The following is a 24,140-nucleotide window of genomic DNA, read 5'->3' on the forward strand; positions in this document are numbered from 1 at the left end:
TCCACCACTATCAGGAGCTGGTCCTCTTCCCCCTCCTCCTCCTCCACCTCCACCAGTATCAGGAGCTGTGCCCCCTCCTCCTCCTCCACCTCCACCAATATCAGGAGCTGTACCACCACCACCTCCTCCACCTCCATTTCACCCACGTTAATAACAATAAGAACAATATAGTTCATGTTGTTGGATGACTTTATGTTTGGTAGATTAAAACAGTTCACGGTGTGAGCAGACACGCTGGGTTTTCTGCCTTAAGATGGATGTGTGCATGTGCAGCATGTTTTTCTTTTTAGATCAACGTTAAGCATAAATAAAAACTTGGAAATGTGTCTGTAGTGGTTTAACCTTGAGCTATTTCATCTGTGTTGAATGGCACAGGACGAGCCACAAATGATGTTTTTTTTTTTGGGACAGAAAATCCTCCTTCAAAGTGAAACACTCTGCAGCTCTGAATGCTGCCGAGCATGTTTCAACAACACCTTGACTGCATTCCTAAGAAACAAGCTGAAACAGGGATTCTTGCATTTCCTTGTTTCCTTTCTTTTCCCCCGTAATGTAATTTCCCTTCCTGACATCTTTGTGTCATTGCAGTGTTTCTTAATCAGTAAGAGTTACCTTAAGAGCCAGTGGCCTTTTGCTCAACACTGACACCGTACTGTGTGATGAGAGCAGTGTGAATGATGGAGTCCTTTACGTCACTTGCTGTAACCTCGGCACGTTCTGCTACTTTAATCAGGTCAATGAGGCTATAAAATGTCTGTTGCAAGTCAACACTCTACTTAACCTGCACTACATGGCTGGTACTTGAAGGTAAGCTTTATTCTCAGCAAGGAAAATATCACATTAGTCAGGGACACTTGTTTAAACTCGTTAAATCGTTTGCTTTGCTGTATTGGGTTTAATTCTGCTCAGCAAGGCCTGAAAAAAAACGACCTGCCTGGTCACACGAGGCCCATTATTGTATATCCATCCGAAAGATAAAGGAAATGTCTCTCTACTGCCTTTAATTACTGTCTTCTTTTACTTTAACAGATCAGAATTCAATTCTATGATCATATATGTAAGAAAAGAAGAAAGACCCAGAAAAGCTACAAATACTGTACAGCTTTAACTTTGAGCCTTTGTGTTACGTAGACGCAGTAACCATTCTTTGTGAGTAAAAACAAAATCTACTGTTTTTATCAGATGAAAATTTGAGTATTTTTCCACTTTCTCATAAACAGTAATTATGACTTCCTTAAAGACATTCTGTTTATGTCATGTGATGCAACGATATGAACAAAGAGCTACCTTTGACCTTTCCACAGATAAACATGTTGCAAAACCTTGCGTTTAACTGCTTGAGAAACAGTGAACAATTTTCCTGATTTAAAACCAGATCTGTCTCTTTGAATGACAAGGAATCTTCTTTGCTTTTTAATTTTCCCTCAGTTGTGAAACCTGATTTGGAAAATAAAACTGCCATGGTCATTTATCTCATTGCGATTCAGTAAGTATTTCCTCTGTTCTCAGTATGTTAAGATTAATTTGATTTACTTCGTTGAATGCATGTTGCTTCTATATAAGCTGTCCTTTATTTCAGGATTCCCTTCTTTTTTATTGGGATCGTTCTGTGGATTCTTTGTTGTCATTTAGCAAAGAAACAGAGGGAAACAGAAGACTGGGCCTCAAGTTCCAGTTCTCCATCTGTTTATATCATCCCCATACACGAGGAGGAGGAGGACGAGGAAGTAATGGACATACATGCTCCTTATTTTCATCCCCCTTACAGAGACCCTCCTGTGTACAGCTCAGGAAACGTCAGTCCGCCACCGTACTGGGTACAGCACTGTCTTATTCACATTCATCATATTCCATGATGAGAATGCTCATATTATTTAGATATGTAGTTTTGTGTTTTCAATCTAAAGATAAACTTGAAAATTTTTTGCGACATGTTTTGATTTTATCAGCAGGAACCAAATTGTGTAAACCGTCCGCTCTGTAATTAAACGTCTCCTCTTCTTATTTTCAGCTTGAACCACCATCCTACTCCGACCCACCACCATCCTACCCAGAGCCACCACCATCATACACAGACCTTCCAGCTTACTCAGAGCAGCCCTGATCCTCCTCACCTTCCTCCTCCTCCAATTCAAACACCCTCCAGCCTAAACACATTTTACTTTTCATTGTAAGGCAGGTTTATGGATGGTTTACTTGTACTTAACTGCTTTAAATCTGTTCCCAGATGTTCTTTTTTTTAAGGTCTTTCTGTGACGTCACTGTTGCTATTACTTCTGCACAAATTTTATTTATAGTAGACATGCTCAACTTTTTTCTACACCTACAAATCTCTTCACATATTTTCTCTTGCAGTGTCTCATCACAGCTTTTCCAAAGGTGACATGCAACCACAGATTTTGAAAGTCTTTCTGAACACTATTATCATCTAAATCTTTCTGACCCTTATTTGAGCCCATAAATGTTACTGTAACTTTTAGCGTATATATGTGGTTATGTGTTTTATTTAGGGACATATCTGTACAGGATTAATCAACCTGGAAACAATCCACTGTGTGGAAGGGAGTAACTTTATTTGATTGACACAACTACTGAATCAAATGTACCTTATGTTATGATAAAGGTAAGAGGTAAAATATTTAAATATACATATTGTATACATGTTTTAATTAAACTGTGGTTACTTTATAGTTTATGCGATTTACAAAATTAAGCAATTTATACTCATGAATAAAGTTACTTTAACTGCAAGTACATTTGACATAAAAAAAGGGTCCCTTTTTTTCTAGAAGGCAAATTAGGAAAATGGGCTTCAGTCCACAAAAGACTAAGAATTCAGCCATCACTAAAATTTGTTGGTTACAAAGACAAAGTTTGTACACACTCAGTAGGAACAGAGAAATAGGTGGATGACCTCGGAGGAATTGTGTCCTTGACCAAATAGTGAGTGATTCTGTGCAACATGCACAGCAACTATACAAAACGCAGAGCACAACTCTAGGTCCTGTGTCTTTAAACAAGACAATAATGCTGTAAAAGCCCTTCACATTGTGTACTTCCCTAAGTGACATTCTCTTTTGATAGCGACCCACAGGTCACAGTTTTTGAATGTTTTGGATTGTTCAGTAAGGTAAGGACTCTGTTAAAAAAAAAAAAAAGAAAAGAAAAGAAAAAAAAAGATATGAATCCAGTCAGTGTATAATGTTGTCATCAGTTTGATTTGTGTGTTGTGATTTGTGTTTAAATGATGTGATTTTTTTTGCGTAAAGTTGTTATGAGCGACAGATTTATAGGGTGAAGGTCCACTGTCAGCTGTTAAACTCAAATAGCATAGGAAGTCAAACATCTTGCTGGTTATTCGTGCTACTTTACATGTTGCTACCAAACGGATTTAGCCTCTCCTGTTACTCAATTTTCAGCGGCTTTTAAATGATATTTTTGTTAGTGAAACACTGCAGGGTCACTATAGGTGACTGGTCATTCAGTGCTCAACGTCTTATTTAATTGTTGCCACTATCTTCCGTAAACTGAGATGTAAAGGCTGACACATCATATCCTGTGACAAGCTCACACCCACTTATTGATTTTTGTCAGTAACGTGCAAAGACTTTGCTTCTTATCAGAAAATACTTTTTTTTTTTTTTTTTTTTTTTTTTTTTTTTTACTTTTTTTTATTTGTGGTGTATTTATTTACCACGTTTGTTGTATGGATTTATGTTACTTGGATCTATGTTTATACAGACAAGTTCAAAGTGTAGCGCGCATGCGCATTGTTGAACGTTGACGCCAAATTCAGTAAAGAAAGCTAACGACATGTCGGCGTCCGTCTCGGTAAATCATCACATTGGCGACGAGGATTAAGTTTTCTTCGCGGGGAAGGAGAGACACACGATGTCGGTAATAGTCAGTACAATGGCCCTGTTTGGAAGAATGGATGCGTTTAAGCCGGAAAACGAGCCGTGGTCGGCCTATATTGAACGGCTTGAGTAGTTTCTCGAAGCTAACGACCTAGCCGAGGAAAAGAAAGTTGCTATGCTGTTAAATGTAATGGGCGCAACTACATATGGACTTTTGAGAAATGTAGTCCAGCCAGACAAACCAAAGGATAAGACGTCTGACGCGACTGTGACTGTTTTAAAAGAACATTTTGAGCCGAAGCCGCTGTTGTTAGCAGAAAGTTTCCGCTTTAGCCGGTGTAAGCAAAATTAGCCGGTAGCAGCACAGTACGTAGCGGAGCTGAAGCAATGTGCTGCCAACTGTGAGTTCGCCGTGAACCTGGATGCATCACAACGAGATCGGTTCGTCAGTGGAATAAGACACGAAGCCTGCCTGGGGAGACTGTTCTCCGAAATGACCTCACTTTTGCCAAATGCCTCACTTCATCTCCATCTTGAGATCTCCCTCAACACGGAGACGGCCGACAGAGACGCGCGTCAGTTGAGAGGGATGGCAAGCGAAACTGGCGGAGCTGCAAACGTCCACAAGGTGAAGCTGCAAGGACCCAGGGACTGTTACAGGTACAAATGTAAAAATCATAATGCTGAGTGCCGTTTCTAAGAGCCTAAGTGCCATAATTGTGGAAAAGTAGGACGCTTTAAAAAGGCATGTCGTGCAAAGGCAAAGTTAGTGTGTACAAAATCAAGAGGCAATGTACAGCAAAAGAAAAACTCAAAATATGTGACATCTGAACAAGATTCAGACCTTGAAATGTTTACTGTTCTAACTATCACACCATACCACTGCAGAGAGCTGAGGTTAAGCTTAGAGCTTACAGTGGATGTCGCATCCCTGTTTTGGGTCTGATCGCAGCCACAGTAGGCTGCCAGGGTCAGACAGCAGTTTTGCCACTTCTGGTTGTCAGTGGGCATGGAGCAACGTTATGTGGCAGAGACTGGCTAAGGCAACTCTGCATGTGTGTCTGTGTGAGAGATCTGAGTGTTGGAAGTGCAGGCTTGTGTCTTTAGCTCAGTTGAGATTGGCTTTGTAGCCAGTATAGCTGCTTTGGAGTTTGGGACTGGCCAAGTGTTGGCAAGGCTTAGTTGTGGATGGATTCTGTGTGGAAGGCACACGGGCCTGCGTAGGTTTGGAGCGCGCGTTTTCTATTGCTGGGCCGTTGCGTCGGTGTTGTTGGTCTGTGAAAGCATATATGCAGTAGGGGTATACCCAATTCATCGATTCATAGATTAATCGTGACGCGACACTTGACGATTCAGAAGCAATTCACAAATGTTCAAAAATAGATTCTTTAATAACAGAAGGAAAGTGCAGCGGACGGAAGGAGAAACAAGTTGCGTGTGCCCCCCCGGACATATTATAGGGCCCTATGATTTCCACAATCTCTGAATCACGGAATTGGCCGACTAAAACAGATTTTAACAGATATTTTTTTCATTTACATGTACATAATAAAATAATCAAATCATAATCATGTCAGTACAGCCACACAATATATATTTTTATTTTAGTATTATTATTACTGTTTTTAATCTACATCAATAAATGAAACAGACATTTAGAACTACATGTGCGAGCTAATGTTTTTTTTCTTCTTTTATCAGAGGAGTTGAAAACTAATACTTTTTTGTGGATGCTGTCTTCATGGATAAATGCAACTACTCAACAGTTAATTTCTATTTAATTTGTGTACATTTTAGTCATTTACACACTGTTTTTGGGTAGATTCCCAAAAACTATAATGGAAAAAACATAATTACCAAAATTTAAAATGGAAATAACAGAATTTGGGGAAAAAATTGAATTTATAGGGCCCTAAAATTTGGGGAGATGGACCTCAGTCCAAGAGATGGTGGCATGTAATGTGTCACAGCGTGCAGTTCACACGTCGGGTTGAAAAGCGACAGTGTGGAGACATTTTGTTTAAAAGAAGTTATATTTTCTAAATGCTGGGAAATTGCTAAAATTAATAATAAAGAAAATATGGAGATTAATGTGTTTTAGTTCATTGAATTGATATTTTAAAATATACATTATTTTACAAGTAACTGCTGAGTGAGAAAAGAAACATTCTATGTGAGGAAAAAAAAAAGATTAATTGAGATGCATCGATAATCAGTGAATCGTTGAATCGTAGCACTGTGAATCGTAATCGATTCGTGAGGTGACTTAGATGGCACTCCCCTAGTCAATAGTTGTATGTTGTTGATGGAGCTGTGTGGCTAGGTGTTGAAGTGCTGTGCTTAGGCCTGTAGGTGTGAGTCTGTGTGTGGCTGTGTTTAGCAGGTTGACGATTGGCATGAAGGTCATGGAGGAGGTAACAGTCAAAGTGGAGCTCAGGTAGGCCTCCTGCTGCATCTGGAGGTTTTGCAAAATGCAAGGTTAGACTTTTTTTTTCCTTCCTGTGGCTCATGTTTAGTTTCATTGTGCATTGTGCAGGATGGAGCAGCTGATCAAGAGGACCACGAGGCCCAGGTGCGAGCAAGCATGTTGGTCAGCGTTGCTCAGTCTCTTTTTTTTTTTTTTTTACATTTGAGGGTTCATTTATGTCTCATTGTCTCCATTTCTGTCTTCAATTCAGGAAGTGTTGGATCAGAGGCAGGTGGTGTGTGTCCTGGGCCATGAAAAGGAAGAATTGTAAAGAGCTTTGTCTCCTGTTGGGGTTGTAGAGGGTGTGTTTGCAAATAAAGGCTTGATCTGTACCCAATGGCAGTTGTCTGTTTGTTGTCTGTGCTTATTTTGTGATGTACAAACTGATTTCAAGGCTGCATAGAGTTTGGATAATGTGCCATGTTTAAACTTAGTGACTGGCTCCACACTTTAACATTTCAACCTTAGGTTTAGGACTTTTAGTTAATTCTTTGTTTAAATGGCTAGAGTCATCTGTGAGGACTGTCAGAGTGTAAATGTAGTTGTAATATTTTGAGTTGTAGGTAACAGAAAATTTTTAAACAACTAGTTAATATGCAGATGAAACAGCACAGGCTGTGCTGTGTGGATGCCAGATTCTTAGGCTTTAAACTTTGAGGTGTTAGATGCACCACTTAGGCTTGACAGTTTTACAAGCTCTTGGTTTAAACAGACCAAACCTATGTTAGAGAACAGTATGCATTGGCTGTTGGCCTGTGGTGTCTGGGTGCCATAACCTAAGAGTTTAAACTGAGGTGTTGGATGCAATAGTAGGACTTATGGGTAACCATTAGCTGTACCACTTTGACTTCAGACATGAATTAAATAAGTAGATGTGTGTGTGTAATAGTTGGCTTTATATGTCTGACTTGTTTGGTGTGACCACATGTATGTTAGAGTTTGGCACTGTGAAATTTAGACTGTGGTGTGTGGATGCCAGGCTGAGTTTAAACTGAGACCATATCCAGGGTGGAGCTCAGGTACGCCCCCTGCTGTATGTGGAAGTGTAGCAGAAATAGGTACCTAATTAATAATAATTTGTACCTGTATCTGATGTAGAGTGTGTTTGTTCTGTGCAGGATGGAGGAGCTGAGCCAGAGGACCACGAGAAAAAAGGTGAGAGCAAGCATGTTTGTCAGTGTTTCGACAGATATGCATGCATTAATTTCTGTGTGTGTGTGTGTGTGTGTGTGTGTGTGTGTGAGAGAGAGAGCGTGTGTGAGTGTTGGAAGTGCAGGCTTGTCTTCAACTCAGTTTAGATGGGCTTTGTTCTGTATACAGGTGCATCAGAGTTTGGGTCTGACTGAGTATTGTCAGGGCTTAGTTGTGGATGGATTCAGTGTGTGTGAAAAGCATTGGGGTCGGTGTAGGTTTACAGTGTTTGTGGTTGTGTCTGTGTCGTCTGTAGGTGGAAACATATATGCAGTTGTGATCCAAACACAACTGTGTATATGTGGAAGCCTATGGGCAGATAGTGTTGGAAGTGCGGGCTGAAGTGTGTAGCTGAGTGTTGTCAGGCTTAGTTGTGGTTATTAGTCAGTGTAGGTTTAGTGTGTGTGTGTTAGATGTAGTTGGCTCTTGATGTAGAGGCTGTCAATAGTTGTATATTGTTGATGGAGCTGTGTGGCTAGGATGGAGCAGCTGATCAAAAGGACCACGACAGACAACGTAAGAGCAAGCATGTTGGTCAACATCGCTCAGTCTTTTGTTTTTTTATATTTAAGGGTTTATTTGTTTCTCACTGTCTCTGTTTCTGTTTTCAATTCAGGAAGCGTTGGGTCAGAGGCAGTTGGTGTGTGTCCTGGGCCATGAAGAGGAAGAATTGCATCAGGGGTTGTGGAGGGTGTTTGCAAATTAAAGGCTTGGTTTGTACCCAATGGCAGTTGTCTGCTTGTTGGCTGTGCTTATTTTGCAATGCACAAACTGATTTCGAGGCTGCGCAGAGATTGTGTTGTGTTTAATCTTGGTGACTGGCTCCACACTTTAGGTTAACATTTCAACCTTAAGTATAGGACTTTTCTTTGTTTAGAGTCATCTGTGAGGACAGCCAGAATGTAAATGTAATTTGAGCTTTAGGTCAATTTTTAAACAAATAGTTAATATGTAGATGAAACAGCGTAGGCTGTGCTGTGTGGATGCCAGATTCTTAGGCTTTAAACTGAGGTGTTAGATGTACCACTTAGGCTTGGTTGAGTTTTAAAAACTCTGTTCTTTTTTCATTTGTTGAAACAGACCAAACCAGTGATTTTTGTTGTTGCTGTTGCAATAAAGTGGATTTGTGTTCGTGTTGTCTTTTTTTGTCTCAAGCTTGACATGTACCAAATAGGGGGAAGGAAAAAAAGGAAAATGGAAAAGAGATGAGTTGAGTCGCGAAGTAGGTATGAATTGAGTTGAGTATAGTAAGGTTTACTATACCATAAAAATGTTCATAGTATAATAAAGCTTACTATACTATAACCATTTTTATGACATTTTGAGGCCATACTATACTATGACATATTTTATGACATTTTGAGGCCCAAAAAAAATACTTTTTTTGGCAGATTTTGGCGCCTTACTATGACGTTTTTTATAACATTTTGAGGCAAAAAAAAAATTGACTATTTTTGGCCGATTTTGACGCCTTACTATACTATGACGTTTTTTATGACATTTTGAGGCCAAAAAATTTTCTGACTTTTTTTGCCCGAAAAAAACGCCATACTATACTATGATGTTTTTTATGACATTTTGACGCCAAAAAATTTTTTGACTTTTTTTGCCCGATTTTGATGCCTTCCTATACTATGACGTTTTTTATGACATTTTTAGGCCAAAAAAATTTTGACTTTTTTTGGCCGGAAAAAACGGCATACTATACTATGACGTTTTTTATGACATTTTGAGCAAAAAAATTTTTGACTGTTTTTGGCCGATTTTGTTGCCATACTATACTATGACGTTTTTTATGACATTTTGAGGCAAAAAAAAATTTTGACTTTTGCCCAAAAAAAAACCGCCATACTATGACGTTTTTTATGACATTTTGAGGCCAAAAAATTTTTTGACTTTTTTTGCCCGATTTTGATGCCTTCCTATACTATGACGTTTTTTATGACATTTTTAGGCCAAAAAAATTTTGACTTTTTTTGGCCGGAAAAAACGGCATACTATACTATGACGTTTTTTATGACATTTTGAGCAAAAAAATTTTTGACTGTTTTTGGCCGATTTTGTTGCCATACTATACTATGACGTTTTTTATGACATTTTGAGGCAAAAAAAAATTTTGACTTTTGCCCAAAAAAAAACCGCCATACTATGACGTTTTTTATGACATTTTGAGGCCAAAAAATTTTTTGACTTTTTTTGGCCGAAAAAGACGCCATACTATACTATGACGTTTTTTATGACATTTTGAGGCCAAAAAAATTTTTGACTTTTTTTGCCCGAAAAAAACGCCATACTATACTACAACGTTTTTTATGACATTTTGAGCAAAAAAATTTTTTGACTGTTTTTGGCCGAAAAAAACGGCAAACTATACTATGACGTTTTTATGAAATTTTGACGCCAAAAATTTTTTGACTTTTTTTGGCCGATTTTGACGCCTTCCTATACTATGACGTTTTTTATGACTTTTTGAGGCCAAAAAAAATTTTGACTCTTGCCCGAAAAAAACGCCATACTATACTATGACGTTTTTTATGACATTTTGAGGCCAAAAAAATTTTTGACTTTTTTTGGCCGAAAAAAACGCCATACTATACTACAACGTTTTTTTATGACATTTTGAGCAAAAAAATTTTTTGACTGTTTTTGGCCGATTTTGATGCCATACTATACTATGACGTTTTTTATGACATTTTGAGGCCAAAAACAGTCAAAAATTTTTTTGGCCTCAAAATGTCATAAAAAACGTCATAGTATAGTATGGCGTTTTTTTCGGGCAAAAAAAGTCAAAATTTTTTGGGGCCTCAAAATGTCAAAAAAAACGTCATAGTATAGTATGGCGTTTTTTTTCGGCCAAAAAAAGTCAAAATTTTTTTCGACCTCCAAAAGTGATAAAAAAAACGTCATAGTATAGTATGGCGTTTTTTTCGGCCAAAAAAAGTCAAAAATTTTTTCGACCTCCAAAAGTCATAAAAAACGTCATAGTATAGTATGGCGTTTTTTTCAGCCAAAAAAAGTCAAAATTTTTTTCGACCTCCAAAAGTCATAAAAACTCATAAAAAACGTCATAGTATAGTATGGCGTTTTTTTCGGCCAAAAAAAGTCAACATTTTTTTCGACCTCCAAAAGTCATAAAAAACGTCATAGTATAGTATGGCGTTTTTTTTCGGCCAAAAAAAGTCAAAATTTTTTTCGACCTCAAAATGTCCTAAAAACTCATAAAAAACGTCATAGTATAGTATGGCGTTTTTTTCGGCCAAAAAAAGTCAACATTTTTTTCGACCTCCAAAAGTCATAAAAAACGTCATAGTATAGTATGGCGTTTTTTTCGGCCAAAAAAAGTCAAAATTTTTTTCGACCTCCAAAAGTCATAAAAAACGTCATAGTATAGTATGGCGTTTTTTTCGGCCAAAAAAAGTCAAAATTTTTTTCGACCTCCAAAAGTCATAAAAACTCATAAAAAACGTCATAGTATAGTATGGCGTTTTTTTCGGCCAAAAAAAGTCAACATTTTTTTCGACCTCCAAAAGTCATAAAAAACGTCATAGTATAGTATGGCGTTTTTTCCGGCCAAAAAAAGTCAAAATTTTTTTCGACCTCCAAAAGTGATAAAAAACGTCATAGTATAGTATGGCGTTTTTTTCGGCCAAAAAAAGTCAACATTTTTTTCGACCTCCAAAAGTCATAAAAAACGTCATAGTATAGTATGGCGTTTTTTTCGGGCAAAAAAAGTCAAAATTTTTTTCGACCTCCAAAAGTCATAAAAAACGTCATAGTATAGTATGGCGTTTTTTTCGGCCAAAAAAAGTCAAAATTTTTTTCGACCTCCAAAAGTCATAAAAACTCATAAAAAACGTCATAGTATAGTATGGCGTTTTTTTCGGCCAAAAAAAGTCAAAATTTTTTTCGACTTCAAAATGTCCTAAAAACTCATAAAAAACGTCATAGTATAGTATGGCGTTTTTTCCGGCCAAAAAAAGTCAAAATTTTTTTCGACCTCCAAAAGTCATAAAAAACGTCATAGTATAGTATGGCGTTTTTTTCGGCCAAAAAAAGTCAAAATTTTTTTCGACCTCCAAAAGTCATAAAAAACGTCATAGTATAGTATGGCGTTTTTTTTCGGCCAAAAAAAGTCAACATTTTTTTCGACCTCCAAAAGTCATAAAAAACGTCATAGTATAGTATGTCGTTTTTTTCGGCCAAAAAAAGTCAAAAATTTTTTCGACCTCCAAAAGTCATAAAAAACGTCATAGTATAGTATGCCGTTTTTTTCGGGCAAAAAAAGTCAAAATTTTTTTCGACCTCCAAAAGTCATAAAAAACGTCATAGTATAGTATGGCGTTTTTTTCGGCCAAAAAAAGTCAACATTTTTTTCGACCTACAAAAGTCATAAAAACTCATAAAAAACGTCATAGTATAGTATGGCGTTTTTTTCGGCTAAAAAAAGTCAACATTTTTTTCGACCTCCAAAAGTCATAAAAAACGTCATAGTATAGTATGGCGTTTTTTCCGGCCAAAAAAAGTCAAAATTTTTTTCGACCTCCAAAAGTCATAAAAAACGTCATAGTATAGTATGGCGTTTTTTTCGGCCAAAAAAAGTCAACATTTTTTTCGACCTCCAAAAGTCATAAAAACTCATAAAAAACGTCATAGTATAGTATGGCCTTTTTTCGGCCAAAAAAAGTCAAAATTTTTTTCGACCTCCAAAAGTCATAAAAAACGTCATAGTATAGTATGGCGTTTTTTTCGGCCAAAAAAAGTCAACATTTTTTTCGACCTCCAAAAGTCATAAAAAACGTCATAGTATAGTATGTCGTTTTTTTCGGCCAAAAAAAGTCAAAAATTTTTTCGACCTCCAAAAGTCATAAAAAACGTCATAGTATAGTATGGCGTTTTTTTCGGCCAAAAAAAGTCAAAATTTTTTTCGACCTCCAAAAGTCATAAAAAACGTCATAGTATAGTATGGCGTTTTTTTCGGCCAAAAAAAGTCAAAATTTTTTTCGACCTCCAAAAGTCATAAAAACTCATAAAAAACGTCATAGTATAGTATGGCGTTTTTTTCGGCCAAAAAAAGTCAAAATTTTTTTCGACTTCAAAATGTCCTAAGAACTCATAAAAAACGTCATAGTATAGTATGGCGTTTTTTCCGGCCAAAAAAAGTCAAAATTTTTTTCGACCTCCAAAAGTCATAAAAAACGTCATAGTATAGTATGGCGTTTTTTTCGGCCAAAAAAAGTCAACATTTTTTTCGACCTCCAAAAGTCATAAAAAACGTCATAGTATAGTATGGCGTTTTTTTCGGCCAAAAAAAGTCAACATTTTTTTCGACCTCCAAAAGTCATAAAAAACGTCATAGTATAGTATGTCGTTTTTTTCGGCCAAAAAAAGTCAAAATTTTTTTCGACCTCCAAAAGTCATAAAAAACGTCATAGTATAGTATGGCGTTTTTTTCGGCCAAAAAAAGTCAACATTTTTTTCGACCTCCAAAAGTCATAAAAACTCATAAAAAACGTCATAGTATAGTATGGCCTTTTTTCGGCCAAAAAAAGTCAACATTTTTTTCGACCTCCAAAAGTCATAAAAAACGTCATAGTATAGTATGGCGTTTTTTTCGGCCAAAAAAAGTCAACATTTTTTTCGACCTCCAAAAGTCATAAAAAACGTCATAGTATAGTATGTCGTTTTTTTCGGCCAAAAAAAGTCAAAATTTTTTTCGACCTCCAAAAGTCATAAAAAACGTCATAGTATAGTATGGCGTTTTTTTCGGCCAAAAAAAGTCAACATTTTTTTCGACCTCCAAAAGTCATAAAAACTCATAAAAAACGTCATAGTATAGTATGGCCTTTTTTCGGCCAAAAAAAGTCAAAATTTTTTTCGACCTCCAAAAGTCATAAAAAACGTCATAGTATAGTATGGCGTTTTTTTCGGCCAAAAAAAGTCAAAATTTTTTTCGACCTCAAAATGTCCTAAAAACTCATAAAAAACGTCATAGTATAGTATGGCGTTTTTTTCGGCCAAAAAAAGTCAAAATTTTTTTCGACCTCCAAAAGTCATAAAAAACGTCATAGTATAGTATGTCGTTTTTTTTCGGCCAAAAAAAGTCAAAAATTTTTTCGACCTCCAAAAGTCATAAAAAACGTCATAGTATAGTATGGCGTTTTTTTCGGCCAAAAAAAGTCCAAATTTTTTTCGACCTCCAAAAGTCATAAAAAACGTCATAGTATAGTATGGCGTTTTTTTCGGCCAAAAAAAGTCAACATTTTTTTCGACCTCCAAAAGTCATAAAAAACGTCATAGTATAGTATGTCGTTTTTTTCGGCCAAAAAAAGTCAAAAATTTTTTCGACCTCCAAAAGTCATAAAAAACGTCATAGTATAGTATGCCGTTTTTTTCGGGCAAAAAAAGTCAAAATTTTTTTCGACCTCCAAAAGTCATAAAAAACGTCATAGTATAGTATGGTGTTTTTTTCGGCCAAAAAAAGTCAACATTTTTTTCGACCTCCAAAAGTCATAAAAACTCATAAAAAACGTCATAGTATAGTATGGCCTTTTTTCGGCCAAAAAAAGTCAAAATTTTTTTCGACCTCCAAAAGTCATAAAAAACGTCATAGTATAGTATGGCGTTTTTTTCGGCCAAAAAAAGTAAAAATTTTTTTCGACCTCAAAATGTCCTAAAAACTCATAAAAAACGTCATAGTATAGTATGGCGTTTTTTTCGGCCAAAAAAAGTCAACATTTTTTTCGACCTCCAAAAGTCATAAAAAACGTCATAGTATAGTATGTCGTTTTTTTCGGCCAAAAAAAGTCAAAAATTTTTTCGACCTCCAAAAGTCATAAAAAACGTCATAGTATAGTATGGCGTTTTTTTCGGCCAAAAAAAGTCAACATTTTTTTCGACCTCCAAAAGTCATAAAAAACGTCATAGTATAGTATGGCGTTTTTTTCGGCCAAAAAAAGTCAAAATTTTTTTCGACCTCCAAAAGTCATAAAAACTCATAAAAAACGTCATAGTATAGTATGGCGTTTTTTTCGGCCAAAAAAAGTCAAAATTTTTTTCGACCTCCAAAAGTCATAAAAACTCATAAAAAACGTCATAGTATAGTATGGCGTTTTTTTCGGCCAAAAAAAGTCAAAATTTTTTTCGACCTCCAAAAGTCATAAAAAACGTCATAGTATAGTATGGCGTTTTTTTCGGCCAAAAAAAGTCAACATTTTTTTCGACCTCCAAAAGTCATAAAAAACGTCATAGTATAGTATGGCGTTTTTTTCGGCCAAAAAAAGTCAAAATTTTTTTCGACCTCAAAATGTCCTAAAAACTCATAAAAAACGTCATAGTATAGTATGGCGTTTTTTTCGGCCAAAAAAAGTCAAAAATTTTTTCGACCTCCAAAAGTCATAAAAAACGTCATAGTATAGTATGGCGTTTTTTTCGGCCAAAAAAAGTCAAAATTTTTTTCGACCTCCAAAAGTCATAAAAAACGTCATAGTATAGTATGGCGTTTTTTTCGGCCAAAAAAAGTCAAAATTTTTTTCGACCTCCAAAAGTGATAAAAAACGTCATAGTATAGTATGGCGTTTTTTTCGGCCAAAAAAAGTCAACATTTTTTTCGACCTCCAAAAGTCATAAAAAACGTCATAGTATAGTATGGCGGTTTTTTCGGCCAAAAAAAGTCAAAATTTTTTTCGACCTCAAAATGTCCTAAAAACTCATAAAAAACGTCATAGTATAGTATGGCGTTTTTTTCGGGCAAAAAAAGTCAAAATTTTTTTCGACCTCCAAAAGTCATAAAAAACGTCATAGTATAGTATGGCGTTTTTTTCGGCCAAAAAAAGTCAAAATTTTTTTCGACCTCCAAAAGTCATTAAAGCTCATAAAAAACGTCATAGTATAGTATGGCGTTTATTTCGGCCAAAAAAAGTCAACATTTTTTTCGACCTCCAAAAGTCATAAAAAACGTCATAGTATAGTATGGCGGTTTTTTCGGCCAAAAAAAGTCAAAATTTTTTTCGACCTCCAAAAGTCACAAAAACTCATAAAAAACGTCATAGTATAGTATGGCGTTTTTTTCGGCCAAAAAAAGTCAAAATTTTTTTCGACCTCAAAATGTCCTAAAAACTCATAAAAAACGTCATAGTATAGTATGGCGTTTTTTTCGGCCAAAAAAAGTCAAAATTTTTTTCGACCTCCAAAAGTGATAAAAAACGTCATAGTATAGTATGGCGTTTTTTTCGGCCAAAAAAAGTCAACATTTTTTCCGACCTCAAAATGTCCTAAAAACTCATAAAAAACGTCATAGTATAGTATGGCGTTTTTTTCGGCCAAAAAAAGTCAAAATTTTTTTCGACCTCCAAAAGTCATAAAAAACGTCATAGTATAGTATGGCGGTTTTTTCGGCCAAAAAAAGTCAACATTTTTTTCGACCTCCAAAAGTCATAAAAAACGTCATAGTATAGTATGGCGTTTTTTTCGGCCAAAAAAAGTCAAAATTTTTTTCGACCTCAAAATGTCCTAAAAACTCATAAAAAACGTCATAGTATAGTATGGCGTTTTTTTCGGCCAAAAAAAGTCAAAAATTTTTTCGACCTCCAAAAGTCATAAAAAACATCATAGTATAGTATGGCGTTTTTTTCGGCCAAAAAAAGTCAACATTTTTTTCGACCTCAAAATGTCCTAAAAACTCATAAAAAACGTCATAGTATAGTATGGCGTTTTTTTCGGCCAAAAAAAGTCAAATTTTTTTTCGACCTCCAAAAGTCATAAAAAACGTCATAGTATAGTATGGCGTTTTTTTCGGCCAAAAAAAGTCAAAATTTTTTTCGACCTCAAAATGTCCTAAAAACTCATAAAAAACGTCATAGTATAGTATGGCGTTTTTTTCGGCCAAAAAAAGTCAAAATTTTTTTCGACCTCCAAAAGTCATAAAAAACGTCATAGTATAGTATGGCGTTTTTTTCGGCCAAAAAAAGTCAAAATTTTTTTCGACCTCCAAAAGTCATTAAAACTCATAAAAAACGTCATAGTATAGTATGGCGTTTTTTTCGGCCAAAAAAAGTCAACATTTTTTTCGACCTCCAAAAGTCATAAAAAACGTCATAGTATAGTATGGCGTTTTTTTCGGCCAAAAAAAGTCAAAATTTTTTTCGACCTCCAAAAGTGATAAAAAACGTCATAGTATAGTATGGCGTTTTTTTCGGCCAAAAAAAGTCAACATTTTTTTCGACCTCCATAAGTCATAAAAAACGTCATAGTATAGTATGGCGTTTTTTTCGGCCAAAAAAAGTCAACATTTTTTTCGACCTCCAAAAGTCATAAAAAACGTCATAGTATAGTATGGCGTTTTTTTCGGCCAAAAAAAGTCAACATTTTTTTCGACCTCCAAAAGTCATAAAAAACGTCATAGTATAGTATGGCGTTTTTTTCGGCCAAAAAAAGTCAAAATTTTTTTCGACCTCAAAATGTCCTAAAAACTCATAAAAAACGTCATAGTATAGTATGGCGTTTTTTTCGGCCAAAAAAAGTCAAAAATTTTTTCGACCTCCAAAAGTCATAAAAAACGTCATAGTATAGTATGGCGTTTTTTTCGGCCAAAAAAAGTCAACATTTTTTTCGACCTCAAAATGTCCTAAAAACTCATAAAAAACGTCATAGTATAGTATGGCGTTTTTTTCGGCCAAAAAAAGTCAACATTTTTTTCGACCTCCAAAAGTCATAAAAAACGTCATAGTATAGTATGGCGTTTTTTTCGGCCAAAAAAAGTCAACATTTTTTTCGACCTCCAAAAGTCATAAAAAACGTCATAGTATAGTATGGCGTTTTTTTCGGCCAAAAAAAGTCAAAATTTTTTTCGACCTCAAAATGTCCTAAAAACTCATAAAAAACGTCATAGTATAGTATGGCGTTTTTTTCGGCCAAAAAAAGTCAAAAATTTTTTCGACCTCCAAAAGTCATAAAAAACGTCATAGTATAGTATGGCGTTTTTTTCGGCCAAAAAAAGTCAACATTTTTTTCGACCTCAAAATGTCCTAAAAACTCATAAAAAACGTCATAGTATAGTATGGCGTTTTTTTCGGCCAAAAAAAGTCAAAAATTTTTTCGACCTCCAAAAGTCATAAAAAACGTCATAGTATAGTATGTCGTTTTTTTCGGCCAAAAAAAGTCAAAATTTTTTTCGACCTCCAAAAGTCATAAAAAACATCATAGTATAGTATGGCGTTTTTTTCGGGCAAAAAAAGTCAACATTTTTTTCGACCTCCAAAAGTCATAAAAAACGTCATAGTATAGTATGGCGTTTTTTTCGGCCAAAAAAAGTCAACATTTTTTTCGACCTCCAAAAGTCATAAAAAACGTCATAGTATAGTATGGCGTTTTTTCCGGCCAAAAAAAGTCAAAATTTTTTTCGACCTCCAAAAGTCATAAAAAACGTCATAGTATAGTATGGCGTTTTTTTCGGCCAAAAAAAGTCAACATTTTTTTCGACCTCCAAAAGTCATAAAAAACGTCATAGTATAGTATGGCGTTTTTTTCGGGCAAAAAAAGTCAAAATTTTTTTCGACCTCCAAAAGTCATAAAAAACGTCATAGTATAGTATGGCGTTTTTTTCGGCCAAAAAAAGTCAACATTTTTTTCGACCTCCAAAAGTCATAAAAACTCATAAAAAACGTCATAGTATAGTATGGCGTTTTTTTCGGCCAAAAAAAGTCAACATTTTTTTCGACCTCAAAATGTCCTAAAAACTAATAAAAAAGGTCATAGTATAGTATGGCGTTTTTTTCGGCCAAAAAAAGTCAAAATTTTTTTCGACCTCCAAAAGTCATAAAAAACGTCATAGTATAGTATGGCGTTTTTTTCGGCCAAAAAAAGTCAAAATTTTTTTCGACCTCCAAAAGTCATAAAAAACATCATAGTATAGTATGGCGTTTTTTTCGGGCAAAAAAAGTCAACATTTTTTTCGACCTCCAAAAGTCATAAAAAACGTCATAGTATAGTATGGCGTTTTTTTCGGCCAAAAAAAGTCAAAATTTTTTTCGACCTCCAAAAGTCATAAAAACTCATAAAAAACGTCATAGTATAGTATGGCGTTTTTTTCGGCCAAAAAAAGTCAACATTTTTTTCGACCTCCAAAAGTCATAAAAAACGTCATAGTATAGTATGGCGTTTTTTTCGGCCAAAAAAAGTCAACATTTTTTTCGACCTCCAAAAGTCATAAAAAACGTCATAGTATAGTATGGCGTTTTTTTCGGCCAAAAAAAGTCAAAATTTTTTTTGACCTCAAAATGTCCTAAAAACTCAGAAAAAACGTCATAGTATAGTATGGCGTTTTTTTCGGCCAAAAAAAGTCAACATTTTTTTCGACCTCCAAAAGTCATAAAAACTCATAAAAAACGTCATAGTATAGTATGGCGTTTTTTTCGGCCAAAAAAAGTCAACATTTTTTTCGACCTCCAAAAGTCATAAAAAACGTCATAGTATAGTATGGCGTTTTTTTCGGCCAAAAAAAGTCAAAATTTTTTTCGACCTCAAAATGTCCTAAAAACTCATAAAAAACGTCATAGTATAGTATGGCGTTTTTTTCGGCCAAAAAAAGTCAAAATTTTTTTCGACCTCCAAAAGTCATAAAAACTCATAAAAAACGTCATAGTATAGTATGGCGTTTTTTTCGGCCAAAAAAAATTAAAATTTTTTTCGACCTCCAAAAGTCATAAAAAACGTCATAGTATAGTATGGCGTTTTTTTCGGCCAAAAAAAGTCAAAATTTTTTTCGACCTCAAAATGTCCTAAAAACTCATAAAAAACGTCATAGTATAGTATGGCGTTTTTTTCGGCCAAAAAAAGTCAAAATTTTTTTCGACCTCAAAATGTCCTAAAAACTCATAAAAAACGTCATAGTATAGTATGGCGTTTTTTTCGGCCAAAAAAAGTCAAAAATTTTTTCGACCTCCAAAAGTCATAAAAAACGTCATAGTATAGTATGGCGTTTTTTTCGGCCAAAAAAAGTCAAAATTTTTTTCGACCTCCAAAAGTCATAAAAAACGTCATAGTATAGTATGGCGTTTTTTTCGGCCAAAAAAAGTCAACATTTTTTTCGACCTCCAAAAGTCATAAAAAACGTCATAGTATAGTATGGCGTTTTTTTCGGCCAAAAAAAGTCAACATTTTTTTCGACCTCCAAAAGTCATAAAAAACGTCATAGTATAGTATGGCGTTTTTTTCGGCCAAAAAAAGTCAACATTTTTTTCGACCTCAAAATGTCCTAAAAACTCATAAAAAACGTCATAGTATAGTATGGCGTTTTTTTCGGCCAAAAAAAGTCAAAAATTTTTTCGACCTCCAAAAGTCATAAAAAACGTCATAGTATAGTATGGCGTTTTTTTCGGCCAAAAAAAGTCAAAATTTTTTTCGACCTCAAAATGTCCTAAAAACTCATAAAAAACGTCATAGTATAGTATGGCGTTTTTTTCGGCCAAAAAAAGTCAAAATTTTTTTCGACCTCCAAAAGTCATAAAAAACGTCATAGTATAGTATGTCGTTTTTTTCGGCCAAAAAAAGTCAAAATTTTTTTCGACCTCCAAAAGTCATAAAAAACATCATAGTATAGTATGGCGTTTTTTTCGGCCAAAAAAAGTCAAAATTTTTTTCGACCTCCAAAAGTCATAAAAAACGTCATAGTATAGTATGGCGTTTTTTTCGGCCAAAAAAAGTCAAAATTTTTTTCGACCTCCAAAAGTCATTAAAGCTCATAAAAAACGTCATAGTATAGTATGGCGTTTATTTCGGCCAAAAAAAGTCAACATTTTTTTCGACCTCCAAAAGTCATAAAAAACGTCATAGTATAGTATGGCGGTTTTTTCGGCCAAAAAAAGTCAAAATTTTTTTCGACCTCCAAAAGTCACAAAAACTCATAAAAAACGTCATAGTATAGTATGGCGTTTTTTTCGGCCAAAAAAAGTCAAAATTTTTTTCGACCTCAAAATGTCCTAAAAACTCATAAAAAACGTCATAGTATAGTATGGCGTTTTTTTCGGCCAAAAAAAGTCAAAATTTTTTTCGACCTCCAAAAGTGATAAAAAACGTCATAGTATAGTATGGCGTTTTTTTCGGCCAAAAAAAGTCAACATTTTTTCCGACCTCAAAATGTCCTAAAAACTCATAAAAAACGTCATAGTATAGTATGGCGTTTTTTTCGGCCAAAAAAAGTCAAAATTTTTTTCGACCTCCAAAAGTCATAAAAAACGTCATAGTATAGTATGGCGTTTTTTTCGGCCAAAAAAAGTCAACATTTTTTTCGACCTCCAAAAGTCATAAAAAACTCATAAAAAACGTCATAGTATAGTATGGCGTTTTTTTCGGCCAAAAAAAGTCAAAATTTTTTTCGACCTCCAAAAGTGATAAAAAACGTCATAGTATAGTATGGCGTTTTTTTCGGCCAAAAAAAGTCAACATTTTTTTCGACCTCCAAAAGTCATAAAAAACGTCATAGTATAGTATGGCGTTTTTTTCGGCCAAAAAAAGTCAAAATTTTTTTCGACCTCAAAATGTCCTAAAAACTCATAAAAAACGTCATAGTATAGTATGGCGTTTTTTTCGGCCAAAAAAAGTCAACATTTTTTTCGACCTCCAAAAGTCATAAAAAACGTCATAGTATAGTATGGCGTTTTTTTCGGCCAAAAAAAGTCAACATTTTTTTCGACCTCAAAATGTCCTAAAAACTCATAAAAAACGTCATAGTATAGTATGGCGTTTTTTTCGGCCAAAAAAAGTCAACATTTTTTTCGACCTCCAAAAGTCATAAAAAACGTCATAGTATAGTATGGCGTTTTTTTCGGCCAAAAAAAGTCAACATTTTTTTCGACCTCCAAAAGTCATAAAAAACGTCATAGTATAGTATGGCGTTTTTTTCGGCCAAAAAAAGTCAAAATTTTTTTCGACCTCCAAAAGTCATTAAAACTCATAAAAAACGTCATAGTATAGTATGGCGTTTTTTTCGGCCAAAAAAAGTCAACATTTTTTTCGACCTCCAAAAGTGATAAAAAACGTCATAGTATAGTATGGCGTTTTTTTCGGCCAAAAAAAGTCAACATTTTTTTCGACCTCCATAAGTCATAAAAAACGTCATAGTATAGTATGGCGTTTTTTTCGGCCAAAAAAAGTCAAAATTTTTTTCGACCTCCAAAAGTGATAAAAAACGTCATAGTATAGTATGGCGTTTTTTTCGGCCAAAAAAAGTCAACATTTTTTTCGACCTCCAAAAGTCATAAAAACTCATAAAAAACGTCATAGTATAGTATGGCGTTTTTTTCGGCCAAAAAAAGTCAACATTTTTTTCGACCTCCAAAAGTCATAAAAAACGTCATAGTATAGTATGGCGTTTTTTTCGGCCAAAAAAAGTCAACATTTTTTTCGACCTCCAAAAGTCATAAAAAACGTCATAGTATAGTATGGCGTTTTTTTCGGCCAAAAAAAGTCAAAATTTTTTTTGACCTCAAAATGTCCTAAAAACTCAGAAAAAACGTCATAGTATAGTATGGCGTTTTTTTCGGCCAAAAAAAGTCAACATTTTTTTCGACCTCCAAAAGTCATAAAAACTCATAAAAAACGTCATAGTATAGTATGGCGTTTTTTTCGGCCAAAAAAAGTCAACATTTTTTTCGACCTCCAAAAGTCATAAAAAACGTCATAGTATAGTATGGCGTTTTTTTCGGCCAAAAAAAGTCAAAATTTTTTTCGACCTCAAAATGTCCTAAAAACTCATAAAAAACGTCATAGTATAGTATGGCGTTTTTTTCGGCCAAAAAAAGTCAAAATTTTTTTCGACCTCCAAAAGTCATAAAAACTCATAAAAAACGTCATAGTATAGTATGGCGTTTTTTTCGGCCAAAAAAAATTAAAATTTTTTTCGACCTCCAAAAGTCATAAAAAACGTCATAGTATAGTATGGCGTTTTTTTCGGCCAAAAAAAGTCAAAATTTTTTTCGACCTCAAAATGTCCTAAAAACTCATAAAAAACGTCATAGTATAGTATGGCGTTTTTTTCGGCCAAAAAAAGTCAAAATTTTTTTCGACCTCAAAATGTCCTAAAAACTCATAAAAAACGTCATAGTATAGTATGGCGTTTTTTTCGGCCAAAAAAAGTCAAAAATTTTTTCGACCTCCAAAAGTCATAAAAAACGTCATAGTATAGTATGGCGTTTTTTTCGGCCAAAAAAAGTCAAAATTTTTTTCGACCTCCAAAAGTCATAAAAAACGTCATAGTATAGTATGGCGTTTTTTTCGGCCAAAAAAAGTCAACATTTTTTTCGACCTCCAAAAGTCATAAAAAACGTCATAGTATAGTATGGCGTTTTTTTCGGCCAAAAAAAGTCAACATTTTTTTCGACCTCCAAAAGTCATAAAAAACGTCATAGTATAGTATGGCGTTTTTTTCGGCCAAAAAAAGTCAACATTTTTTTCGACCTCCAAAAGTCATAAAAAACGTCATAGTATAGTATGGCGTTTTTTTCGGCCAAAAAAAGTCAAAATTTTTTTCGACCTCAAAATGTCCTAAAAACTCATAAAAAACGTCATAGTATAGTATGGCGTTTTTTTCGGCCAAAAAAAGTCAAAATTTTTTTCGACCTCCAAAAGTCATAAAAAACGTCATAGTATAGTATGGCGTTTTTTTCGGCCAAAAAAAGTCAAAATTTTTTTCGACCTCCAAAAGTCATTAAAACTCATAAAAAACGTCATAGTATAGTATGGCGTTTTTTTCGGCCAAAAAAAGTCAACATTTTTTTCGACCTCCAAAAGTCATAAAAAACGTCATAGTATAGTATGGCGTTTTTTTCGGCCAAAAAAAGTCAAAATTTTTTTCGACCTCCAAAAGTGATAAAAAACGTCATAGTATAGTATGGCGTTTTTTTCGGCCAAAAAAAGTCAACATTTTTTTCGACCTCCATAAGTCATAAAAAACGTCATAGTATAGTATGGCGTTTTTTTCGGCCAAAAAAAGTCAACATTTTTTTCGACCTCCAAAAGTCATAAAAAACGTCATAGTATAGTATGGCGTTTTTTTCGGCCAAAAAAAGTCAACATTTTTTTCGACCTCCAAAAGTCATAAAAACTCATAAAAAACGTCATAGTATAGTATGGTGTTTTTTTCGGCCAAAAAAAGTCAACATTTTTATCGACCTCCAAAAGTCATAAAAAACGTCATAGTATAGTATGGCGTTTTTTCCGGCCAAAAAAAGTCAAAATTTTTTTCGACCTCCAAAAGTCATAAAAAACGTCATAGTATAGTATGGCGTTTTTTTCGGCCAAAAAAAGTCAAAATTTTTTTCGACCTCCAAAAGTGATAAAAAACGTCATAGTATAGTATGGCGTTTTTTTCGGCCAAAAAAAGTCAACATTTTTTTCGACCTCCAAAAGTCATAAAAACTCATAAAAAACGTCATAGTATAGTATGGCGTTTTTTTCGGCCAAAAAAAGTCAACATTTTTTTCGACCTCAAAATGTCCTAAAAACTCATAAAAAACGTCATAGTATAGTATGGCGTTTTTTTCGGCCAAAAAAAGTCAAAAATTTTTTCGACCTCCAAAAGTCATAAAAAACGTCATAGTATAGTATGTCGTTTTTTTCGGCCAAAAAAAGTC

At 34.6% G+C, this 24,140-nt stretch overlaps 1 protein-coding gene across 2 annotated transcripts; it reads left to right on the forward strand.

Annotated features, from left to right (window-relative positions):
- The first annotated feature begins 30 nt into the window (after nucleotides 1-30).
- LOC121201536 (proline-rich protein 3-like) lies at nucleotides 31-2,730 on the forward strand. Of its 2 annotated transcripts, none has more exons than XR_005896679.1 (4): nucleotides 31-1,149; nucleotides 1,429-1,486; nucleotides 1,580-1,817; nucleotides 2,012-2,730. XR_005896679.1 is itself a non-coding variant. In XM_041067415.1 (4 exons), the coding sequence occupies exons 2-4, from the start codon at nucleotides 1,461-1,463 to the stop codon at nucleotides 2,102-2,104; spliced, it is 357 nt and encodes a 118-aa protein (XP_040923349.1). In that variant the 5' UTR covers nucleotides 31-807; nucleotides 1,429-1,460; the 3' UTR covers nucleotides 2,105-2,730. The 2 variants fall into 2 exon arrangements, 1 of the variants encoding a protein (XP_040923349.1); XM_041067415.1 differs by having other exon boundaries at nucleotides 31-807.
- The last annotated feature ends 21,410 nt before the right edge of the window (nucleotides 2,731-24,140 follow it).

This window comes from Toxotes jaculatrix, chromosome 21, assembly GCF_017976425.1.
Source record: "Toxotes jaculatrix isolate fToxJac2 chromosome 21, fToxJac2.pri, whole genome shotgun sequence".
In the NCBI taxonomy this organism is placed as follows: domain Eukaryota; kingdom Metazoa; phylum Chordata; class Actinopteri; family Toxotidae; genus Toxotes; species Toxotes jaculatrix.